The sequence below is a fragment of the Panthera onca genome, chromosome B3 (assembly GCF_046562875.1).
Source record: "Panthera onca isolate mPanOnc1 chromosome B3, mPanOnc1 haplotype 2, whole genome shotgun sequence".
Lineage (NCBI taxonomy): Eukaryota > Metazoa > Chordata > Mammalia > Carnivora > Felidae > Panthera > Panthera onca.
This window is the reverse complement of record NC_138344.1, coordinates 124,238,318-124,250,437: the sequence shown is the minus strand read 5'-3', so window position 1 is coordinate 124,250,437 and position 12,120 is coordinate 124,238,318. Positions and strand designations below refer to the sequence as shown.

Below are 12,120 nucleotides of genomic sequence, written 5' to 3'. Positions count from 1 at the left end.
TTGTTTTGGCAAGACCAACTCCTTTTCATACTAACCACGAGGCCACAAAGCTTCATTGTTGTCCAGTTAAATGAATGCATGGCTTTCATTTGGAAAAAAGAAAAAAAAAAAAAACCTTCTAGAAATTCCAGTTTCAGGAAAACAATTGGTTGTGGCAAATGTCAGATGAATTTGCTCACCGAATAATATTGTCAGCTGTTTTATGCCCACTGGTTTTCATAGCCCATCTTTTTCAGCCTGCGGCATAAAATTGAGAAACTGGTTGGCTTTAGTTAAAAATATATACTTCTGCTCACATATACCCCATCTGTGCCCTCTTGCCCTTCTGTTCACCATTCAAGACATAGCTTAACAGGACATCTCAAACATACTTAAAGTTCACCTCTAACATTAGTCATTGAGGTGAGCTATCTGCTCAAATGTATTGCTCTAACTTAAAATTATTGGTACTTTGAACTAAGTATGGCCTGGCAGTTGGGATTCCTTAAGAGATGGTTCAGTTGAGTTTTCAATGGTTTTAAAATATTCTAGATACTCTCTGCTTCTGCCTGCTTTGGCAGCAGTCAGCCAGGGAATGCTTTGTACAAGATCCAAAAGAGTGTTTCTAAGTGTTCAAAAAAGGATTAATTATGAAAGCAAAATCTAAAAGTATACGCAGGGTTGATCTCAGTTATTTTGAATTAAGTCTCAAAGCCACAATGATAAAAATAAAATACCTTGCCTGATTTCTATTTAGATCTGATCTGCCTGTCACCAGAAACTCATCCATATAGGGGATTAACTGTTCACATGCTCTTTCAAAATCCAAGTGCTGTGTGTGGAGTAATGGAAAATGATTAATTTGTTTTGTCATTCTCTTTGAGAACACAAGACATCTCTTAAAAAGAAAATAACCCTTTATTTTGAGAACAGAGAAGATTAATTATATTTACCTCACCAGTGTGCTTTTAAGTAAATTAGCCTGGACCCTACCTCAACCAGAACAATTATCTTTCCTTATCAGTGATCCACGTCAGGATCCTCTGTTCCCTGTTAAATACAGAAGAGGCAAATGTGATTGCCTGCTTTAGCGTGTCTTGAGGCCTTGGGAGGAAGGCTTTGCAGTATTCAGGGAAATGATTAGCATTTCTCCGTATCTGCCCTGTGTCAGGTTGTACCCTTCCCAGCCTGGTGTGGCTAAGCCCTTGCCGGGCTCACCCACAGGAAGCAGGGTGCTCTCCACACCACAGGCTTCCTGCTTCAGCTTATTAGGTCCACAAAAAGATCTTACTCTCATCTTCCTGTCTCTAACTCTGTCTATACCTTTTAACTCACCTTTATGGTACCTCATTTTTCTCCCAGTTCTATTTCTTGTTATATTTCTTTAATTTTGAGTCTATCTAGAAATATTCTCTACCCCTCAGAAACAGTCAGTCATTAAATTCTACCTTTACAAAGTATTTTTCTTTCCACATTTCTGAGTTCTAACTGTGCCTTTATTAGTCTTTGGGTTGAGAAGGGTTTTTTTCAGAAAACTGAAATATATTGTGTATGATACTAAGTACTCAGCACTAGAAATATAACGAAAAATACACTCCTGCTTTTAAGGTATTTGCTGTCTACTAAAGGAGACAAGCAAACACAAAGGAAATGATTAGACACATGACAGGAGACATGTGTGCATTGGAAGCACTGAGTATGGGCACCTAACCCAGACTTTAGGGGAGCCTTTCACGAAATGATAACCACTATTACCATTGGAACAACACCTAGTGTTTACTGAGTGCTTACTAGTATCCCACCCTGCTCTAGGCACTTTCCATGTGCTAATGTATTTGGTCCTTAACTATAATTCTACACATTCCTATTTATAATTGAGGAAACTGAGTGCCAATGCAGAGGAATCTGGGAACTTCCCTAGGGAAACATAGCCAGTAGGTGACTAAATCAGGATTTCATCTCAGGCAGACTGGCTCAAGAGCTCCTTCTCTGAACTGCCACATTAGAGAAGGTAGTGACCAAGCCAAGTCTTGCAGGAGAATCAGTGAGCTAATTTAAGCAGTGTGTAGAGAACATTCAGACAGATGGGCTTCATGTGCAAAGTCATGATGGCACAGAAGCTTTGTGGAGAGAAAAAGTATGGAGTAACATTCATGTAATAGAACCAGAAGCTAATTAGAAATATTTAGATGAAGGGAAATTATATATATATTAAGGACAATTATAAAGTGAAAAAAGATGAAAAGCAATTCTTTGCCTGCTTTTGGAAGTATCTGTTCTAAAAAATACAAAATGATAAATATTTGGAATTTTTTGATGGGGCAAACACCTAAAAAGATAAAAATGTCCATCTTCCTGTTTTTCTTCTGCAATCATTAGTTTGGCTTTCTACTGTAAAAAAGTAAAGGTATTTCTACCCCACACATGTTCTTGGGTCGTTCTGGAGAGTTAATATTAACTCCTAAAATCCCATATGTGATTTTCTCCTTATTTTACTTTCTCTTTATAAAACGATTTTTCATATTCATTCCAACCTTTTAAGCTTAAAAATCAGGTCCCAACCTACTGTGGAAAGAAGTTAAAGCTTAAACAGCTAAAGCTATAGCCAGAAGGTCTCTTAGAGATTTTTATATCCTACTTTCCCATTTTCCTGATTGGGAAACTGAAGCCCATGGGATAAATGATTTTCCTGGATCATGCAACTGGTTATGGCAAACCTGGGATAGAACCTTGTACCTCCTGTTTTCTAATCAGTGAACTTTGCCACTGTATCTTGCTGCTTGCTGTCTGACCTCAGACAGAAAACTACCACAATAAAAATGTTATCAGATTAATCTGTATAACCTATCATCATTATTAGAGATGATTAGAGATTATTAGAGATGTTAATGGTTAGACATCATTATTTTTACAGTCAGAAAGTATGTTTTCGAGATGTTAGAGTATTTTGGGTAAATCAAGAACTTTTTGTATGACACCAGTCACTTTCCAGGGATATGGTGTATTCTCTCAGTAAATTTCTCATGGCGCTCCACCCAGGTGGTGTCCATGAGTTGGGTCTCAGAGTTTCTGCTGCTCAGCAGGACTCCAGCCTGGGAGTGAGATAGATGCCTGTCTCACCTTCTCACAGCGCCCCTGTAATCCATGGATTCCACATGGGATGAGGGATGAGCAATCTGCAAACATCAGAGGGAACTTTGGGCTGTAAATAAGAGCACATTGCTCCTCAGCTCAAAGTCCTCAGAAGACCTTCGACCTCATTCAGAATTGAATATAAATACTGTGGCCAAAAATGCCCTCTGAGATCTTGCCCCCAAGGCATCTTTGGCCTCATCTTATTGTGTGCTCTCTCAGCTCACCTAACACCTCACCAGTATAGAGGAGGCATTCACTAAATGTTTGCAGACTGAATAAATGAATGAGAACCTTTCCATCACTGAATAAGATTCATTAGTTCATTCAAGAAGTAGTTATTGAATACCACCTCTATGGAAGCACTGGGTGAAGTGCCAGGAGGTACCGTGGTGAGTGAAGACTGATATGCCCTACCTTTGTGATGATTATTGCCTGATGTCAACATAACCATTAATCAAATAATCCCACAAATAAATATTCTGATAAGTGTTGCAGAGGAAAGGCTCAGAGTGCAATGGAGAGCTTGTGTGATGAGATCAGTAAAGGCAGGGAAGCCTTCCCTAAGGAAGTGCTAAAAAATAATAAAATTTAGCCAGTTTACTTAAGATTTGTACATTTCACTAGATGTAAATTTTACATCAAACAAAAATCAAACAAAAATCCAAGTGGAGCTAAGGATATATGCATGCTGAAGTCTTTAGGGGAAAGTGTAGTGATGTATATGATTTATTTTGTAAGGCATCCAAAACATAAATTGGGTTAGTGGATGCACATAGGGTTAGATAGATGGATTAGTATGTAATAAAGCAAATAAAATGTAAACAGTAGAATCTAGGTGGTGAGTATATATGGGTGATCTCTGTAAATTTCTTTCAGATTTCCAGTATGCTTGAAAATGCTCATGATGTTGGTGGGGGGGGCAGGGGGAATTTTAACCAGATAAGGAGACTGGAGAGAACATTCTCCACCAAGGGCACAGTATGTACATAAGTAATTTATGTGCCATTACACTTCTATTACTTTTGTGTTTTGGATAATGTCTCTACGTAGAACAGCAAATGTACTTCTAAATACTGGATATAGTTTTAATTAAGTTTGCCTTGTTTCTCCTTTCTACTCTAATTTTCATTAGTTGTAATTTTAGACTGTCATTGACCTCCTCTTCTGCATTTGAGAATTACCAGAATGGACAGTGCCTCACAGAATCGGCCTTTTTAAAATACCTGCTGTTTGGAAAGTATTAGGCAACTTTCAACGTGCTTTCACATTTACTTTCTTACTTGATAATCACAGCTGCCCTGTGGGTGTGGCATAAGAAAGACCAGCAGTACTTATACCCATTTTGCAAAAAGACCGAAGCTTAGAAAGGCAAGGGAAATATTCCCCAAACCACAAAATACAAGTAACATTGCTGGAACTATGCCTATCCAGAAATCAGGTGTGCTGACGCCTGGTTCACCACTGTTCTTCATCTGCCAGCATGCAACTCACGTGTGGGACCAGTAAATCAGAAGTATGGTTTCCTTCCCTGCCACCTTAGCAGAAGTGGCTAAACTCCACCCCTTCCGGGAAGTCTTAAATTTCTTTGCCTTGGGAATTCAATTTATTTTCAGTTTTAAGAAATAGTGTGATTTCACAGGAATTAGACTGTGGATCTCAAGACCCCCCCTGCTTGTAAACCTGTTGTAAGGACATAGAGAGAACACTAGTTTGTCTTCATATATTATTTTTCCCTTGTCTCAAGAAGTGGCAAGAAAAATATGTAAAGGCAATTTCAGGAATCTCAAGGGGAAGAGAGATGTTTGTTTACTTCTTCTGTCTTCCCTTCTCCTCAGTGCATTCTTGGTTTATTTTGTTTTTGTTTTTGTTTTCTCAAATTAAAAAGTGAATTATTTTTTTATTTCTTTTTATTTTTCAAGTTTTTACTTAAACTCCAGTTAACATACAGTGTAATATCATTCTTGTTATTATTGAAAAAACTCTCCCAATTAAGCAAAAAATAAGATCATGGGTTGACTATAACATATAGTTATATGGTCAGTTCTGTCTTAAAATGACAAAGCAGTAATCTATTATGGCAGATCCAGTTTCTTATAGTTCTTTGCTTAAAAAAATTATTGTGAATGAGAATTGGAAAAGATCTAGAAAGCCTTCTTTATTCAAGTTTTCTAATGAAATTAGGCTACCTGTTCTCAAATTTTATAAATTTGAGCTTTTTAAAGGAGATCTACTTTTGACTAGAATGGTGTTAAATGAAGACAAATAGGATTTGTCGTTGACAAAAATTCTTCTGGATTTTAGCTTAAATGCAGTCCCTAATGTCATATTGCCACGTGAACCGGTGTTTTTATTTAACAAACCTTGTTTACCCTCTTACCCCAAGATACACATAAACACTTCTATCTAAGTGGGTGTCTGATTTTTAGAACTCTCCTAAAGTACACAATCTGGAAATAGAAGACTCTTCTGATATTCGAGAAATCCATGCAACTTTGAGCGCTGGGGTCCCTTGAAGGCTGTACGTCAACAAAATGACTTTGCCGGCCTATTCTCTGCTCCTGTTCCGTTTGGTCTCAAGGAGTGCCTGATACGGTTTGAATGAAAAGAAGGTCCTGTGAAGCCAATACAGCTGTGCTGGATAGAGTCTCCACAAGTAAAAAGGCAGACAGTCTAGCCTTTTTACGATTTCACCCTTCCTCCCCTTGAAATTTGTTTACTCAGGTCCTCTTACCACCTTTCAGCCATTTGTCAAGAAAGTTTTGCAGTGGATCTCTTTCCAAATGAAATAGAATTGCATTTTTGAACCCAAATAAACTGCTTCATAACCTTGTTTATTTAACATCTGTATAGTGCCAAAAATGCACACACTTATTTTTAAAATAAAAATATAGCATCTCCTTTATTTATCATCTAAACCTCAAAACATATGATTTCAGTAGCACCCTAAGAAAATGGTAGTTGTTTTACGCTAAGAAAAAAATAACTACATGGTGCATTTTTACAAAGAGAAGTATATTTACTAAAATATACCCATGGTTAAATCTGTTTCTTTAAGCTTTCTCTACAGGAGACAGGAAACTAACAACTGCAGTGAAGCCCCTTTCTAATTCCTAATTGCTGCTACTTATGTTGTCATATTGCACTATTCAATTTCCCTGTAGTTGGAAACAAAGGAACAACTAAAGAAAAATACACTATAGACCAGTACAAACCGCTCAGCTACATGGCAGTTTGAAGATTTGGAATAGGAAGATCTCCTGCTTATTCTTCGCCCTTTTCAACAGATTAATATCTAAACCTACCTGTAGGTGCACAAGCCACAGAGCCTAATGGACAAGATTTCTGAATTTCACTGTTGTTTCTACCATTTGATCTTGCCTTAGTCTAGAGAAGAGAAACAGCAAACTTTTGCTGCTGAGTTTTTAATAAAGAAGCCAAGATTCAGTGGGTTGATCAGAGAGTGGTAACGCTGCCTTTGTCTTTATTCAGCCAACATTCATCAAAGCACCTCCCCTGGCCAGATGGTGTGCTATGCTGCTGCTCCATGTTATGAAAAAAGAAATGGGTGTGTTGGTGTCATAAAACTTAATCTCATACCTAGCTTCCTCTAATCAACAGAAAGAATATCCTCACCCCTTTTGTGCTTGTATATTTGGATGCGTGGTCTTGGGCACAGACTTCGGCCCTGGCTAGATGAAATTCTTCCTGCATTCATCTTGAAACTTCTTTTCCATAAATAAGCCCATCAGAGACATAGCTCCAATATTCTAGTACTAAAAGTTGATAGCTAGAGAGGGAGTAGGAATTTACATAAAATAGTGTTACAGATTCTGGTGATTTACCGTGAACATATTTATATAATAAGAACTTTGCTGGGGTGCCCGGTGGTTCAGTCGGTTGAGTGCCTGCTCAGCTCAGATCGTGACTTCATGTTTCATGAGATCAAGCCCTGCCTAGGGCTCTGCACTGACATGGCAGAACTTTCTCCCTCTCTTTCTACCCCTCCCCCACTGCACATGTACTCTCTCTCTTTATCAAAATAAATAAACTTTAAAAATAAAAACAAGAACACTGCCATATCTGCACTCTGACTGCTTGGATTCGCATCCCAGTTTTTCCACAACATGACTGTGAGGAGGTTATTCACACTTTGGTTCTCAGTTACCTTATCTGTATAATGGGGATAGCAATAGTGACTACATCATACCATGGGGTGAGGGCTAAGAAGTATTTGAAATTGAGTTACATTTTTATGGTTCAGTCTTTCATTATGCCACTAAATGGAATTAGGAATAATTGATCATTTGCTTTGCCACCACTCTTAGCTCAGTGGAAGTTCAGCTCTTTAGCTTCTGAGATAAACCAAGCATTATACACAATGTATTGGCCCTTTATGAAATGGACTCTTAATTGCGAATTTTTCTTTGTTTTCAATTTTGATATGAAATTTAATATCTACTGATATTTTCAAAAGAGAAACAGTGTTTAAATCCTTTTGTGAATGTCCCATTTAGTTCTAGAAAATCAATAAGAAAATTAAAGACAGGTTAAACACCTGTCATTTGCTGGTGCCATTTCTGAATGAACTGGAGAAATTATTTCCTTCATTCTAACAGTGGAGACTTGTCTGTGCCCTTTAAAGCATTAGATAGTGTAAGGCAGAAAATAATGAACCAACTTAAAAAATAAAAAGTTTCCCTGACTCTGCACGAGTTGCGCTAGAAACTAACATGCTTTATGGATCTTTATGGCATCTAAAAACCAACAAGTTCCTTATTTAGACTATTCATTTCTTAATGGTCCCCTTTTTCTAGCACCGCTAGCTTTTGGGGAAAAGTGAACGTGAAGTGACATGTAATGTGAGCGGACTCTAATCATAATGCCTAAGACAGTCTCACATTATTAAAAAAGAAAAAAAGTTTGTGAATATGCATACTCTTAAGTCTGTATGCCAGAGTGGTGGTTTTAAGCATGCTCACATGTATACAGAGAGAGACATCGACAGAAAATAAATATATTCCCCCCAAATATCACTTACTGATGAAATCATGAGACCTGAGATACCTACAGGCCTGGACTCATTGTCTTCATTATTTCCTATTGTACCATTGCAGATGCCTTAAAAATCTCAGCATCTATATATATAATTTCTTTAAAATAAATTCAGTCCACTTTTCTTTGTATAATTCTTACATCTTTTGCATGTGCAAATTTCTCCCCCCAGTGAGTTAAAAGCTCTTAAAGAACAGGACCTGTGCCATCTATGTCTGGTGGATCTTTCTGTGATACCTAGATACACATTTGATGTTACCTGATTGACGAGACTATGAGGATGAAGGGAAAGCCTTGTGTATCAGAAACAATTTCTGATACTCAGGAAGATGCTAAGATACTTAGAAACAACACACGAAAGGAATATAAGTAAGCCATAACTAAAATAAGATGATGAGAAAGCTTAAAGACCTTAATGGAGATGTGGGGGGTGGAGGAGGAGAGTAGAAAAATAACTGTACTTAAGAAAGTAGAAGCCAGTGATTTTTTAAGGTTCAAATATATACATATTTATGTATATATGTATATAAATGTATATACATATATACATTTATATGTATACATATACATATAAATGTATATATTTGCCATTTTGAATATGCATCCAAAAACTATCAAATAGTCAAACTAGTATGTGAAAATATGAAAGAAAAAAATTTTTTCACACAGCCACCTGGTTGATTGAAAATTTGAAGCAAAAATATTTGCATAACATGCTGAATTTTACAGTAGGGAAAGAAATCATTTGCTTATTTTAAGAACAAAATGAGTTTACCATACTTCTCCCTGGTTCAGAGGGTCACTTCTAAATGAGAAGATTTATGGGATTAAAAAAAAAAAAGGGAAATAAAGTTTCCAAACTACAAGGCTATTAGAATCATTGTTTATGAAGAAGATTTTATTTGACACACAAAAAATTTTTGCTTTGAATTCACCATGGCATTGATCTGTATTTTATTGTTAAAGGGCCAATATAATTCTTGGGGGAATTTTACTATTGAAATGAATATAACACATATGGTGGCTAAAATTACTTGCTCTCCTAAACCTACATGTTGGGGCCTATATTAAGAAACGTGTCATTTTGATGAATCTTTCCTACATATGAAAAAACAAATGAAGCCATTTAAAATGCATGGGCCTTTAAGTGAACACATGTGGAAAAAAAAAAAAAAAACTAGCAAGCATATAAATGTTAAGCAGAAGGAAGAAAATACTAAATCCTTTAAATGGAACTGGAAAAGAAGATTTTTACGAACTTGAAGAAACAGCGCATATGACTTCCAGTTTCAAAATGGTAATGTGAGGGTGTTTCTGCTCTTCTCTCAAAAATCACACTTGAGAAATAAGAATATAAAGAGAGAGAAACACCGATTTATGCACTGACAGCTAAAAGACAGGTAGAACTCCCAAGATGGAGAACACGGAAGGGAAAATGGTAAAATGACTCAAAACAGAGAAGTTAAAACCCAAGTGCCTATCAAGGGGATACAGATGGAAAGCAAATATCATTCACCCTGAAGAATTTTAGAGATGCTTTTGAATTGGATGTACTGTTTTCTACAGAAGGAGAAGGTGGAAGTGAGTATATCAAAAGTGTCTGCAAGGAAGAGTTAGACCCTCAACTCTGTCTCCATCCCTACCCCAACACAAGCCTTGCAGAGCTGTACGCATATGTTCTGGAGAAGCTCTGTACTGGAAGTGAAGGCAGGCAACAACATTGGGATGAGATAGAGGATTTGAAATAGAAGATTAAGTGTAAGTGGGTATACCAAATGATGATAACACCAGTTCCTAACCCTGTCTAGTTCCAGGGAAACTGAACTTCTGAGGGAAAAAAAAAAAAAAAGAAAGAATCCTCATATAATCTGGAGCCTCCTCCCACCAAAAAAAAAAAAAAAACTTGACCACTTGATTAGCCTACATTTTAATTATGTAATTCTCAGGCATTATTTTCATTAATTAAGGCAACTGTGCTATGTAATCATTAACAAACCCTGAAATCTCATGGCTTAACACAATAGAGGTTGATGTGTCACTCATGTGAAGTCCAATATGGCTGGCGGCTCTCCTCTCTTGTGGCTATGTCATCTGAAGCTTGTCGCCTCCGAGTTCCTCATGACCAGGGCTGGGATGGGACACATAGGCTCTTAACTGACTCAGCTCATAAGTGAGACATGTCACTTGTACTCATGTTAGGTTGTTCAGAACCATTCACCTGGGAGATGTAAGGGAGCAGCACATAGAATATTGGGTGGCCAATAACTTTTCAACAACTCTTTGCAAACTTACGTTCAGGTTCTTGCAGGGCATTGCACTTTCTTCCCATGCATCAGCCATGGGACTTGTGGTTTATTTCATTGAATAATTGCAACTCATTTTAAATCTAAAAGCTAATATCTATTGACTGAGGATACAGAGATGTGCTGTCCCTGTGACAAGGCTAAGAATGCAGAAATGCATATGATACAGTCTCTGGTCTCAAGGTTATTCCGCCACTTCTTAGTTTATATTGGCTTTGAAAGAATTTTCAGATCATTCCCTCTTAATGTTTATATTGGTGGGTGTAAATCAGTGACCACCTCGGGGCGCCTGGGTGGCGCAGTCGGTTAAGCGTCCGACTTCAGCCAGGTCACGATCTTGCGGTCTGTGAGTTCGAGCCCCGCGTCAGGCTCTGGGCTGATGGCTCGGAGCCTGGAGCCTGTTTCAGATTCTGTGTCTCCCTCTCTCTCTGCCCCTCCCCCGTTCATGCTCTGTCTCTCTCTGTCCCAAAAATAAATAAAAAAAAAAAAAAAAAAAAATCAGTGACCACCTCATCAAAGACTAAGTTTTTGATTTATAATCAACAGGATTTTGTGTCCCTGTGGCAATTTTTTAATTTCAGGTGCTTCTCCAAAGTTTTATGACAACCTCCTCTTCCTTTTGAACTAAAATAATTGTTGAGAACTCTTTTCTTCTCTGTAATGGCAACATGTGAGGATCTCTAATATGCTCCATAGAGAGGTAACTGCAAATTCATCTATCCCTCAATATTATTTGGTGCTTTATTTCTGATGCTCACTGAAGCAGGTTTGTAAATTAATATTAATATGAAATACTCTATAGAAAGTTTCATAGCATGTCAGTTGAAAATAATTATCCAGGAAGAGTTTTTATGTGAGTCAGTTTTGCAAATGCATCTCATATACTTCGTGAAAGGAAATAATTCTTCTGAATTAAAAAGATACAGTTATCTTAGAAATACTATTATATCTGTTCTTATTTGACTCTCTAAATCTATAGCTTGAACTGCTTCTACCCTGGGTACAAGTGGTTTTTAGTACTTGGATTCTGAGAGTATTGATCAATTTTTTATAATGTTTGGTTTCCTTATGTTTTCTTTTTCAGAGTACCCGAGTGGCCTTGGACCATCTGGAGTCTGTGCCTGAGAAACTGAGCTTACTAGAAGATTTCAAAGACTTCAGAGTGAGAAAGAGTTGGCTTGTCTCTTTCAGTATTCTTATCTGACTGAGAACATTTGACATCTTCCTGATGTGCAAAGAAAGTTGTAGGGAGGGAGGAAAGACCAAAAAACATAGGGGATTTTTAATACTCCATCTTATCAGAGTTTATTGATATTTGTTAAATCAGGATTGAAAATACTGGAACTTACATATTAGAGGAAAAATAGAGACTTTTACCCTCACACTAGAAGCTCATTTGGCCTCCCAAAGCTTTAACTTTAATTTAGAAAAACCTAAGATTCATAAGAGGTTACATATTACACTGAAGATAGCTTTTTTAATTTATTATTATTTTTTTAATTTACATTCAAGTTAGCATATAGTGCAACAATGATTTCAGGAGTAGATTCCTTGATGCCCCTTACCCATTTAGCCCATCCTCCCTCCCACAACCCCTCCAGTAACCCTCTGTTTGTTCTCCATGTTTAAGAGTCTCATAATGTTTTGTCCC

General features: G+C 37.2%; 1 protein-coding gene across 4 annotated transcripts in view; it reads left to right on the top strand.

Annotated features, from left to right (window-relative positions):
• Positions 1-12,120, top strand: part of CEP128 (centrosomal protein 128) — a 383,456-nt gene that overhangs the window by 346,107 nt on the left and 25,229 nt on the right. For 3 of the 4 annotated variants that reach the window (XM_060620442.3, XM_060620445.2, XM_060620441.2), the window contains one exon: positions 11,554-11,631. In XM_060620442.3, the coding sequence (XP_060476425.2) occupies positions 11,554-11,631 (78 nt within the window). Of the gene's footprint in view, positions 1-8,338; positions 8,628-11,553; positions 11,632-12,120 lie in introns of those variants that run through there. The other variant, XM_060620447.3, reaches the window with a different exon arrangement.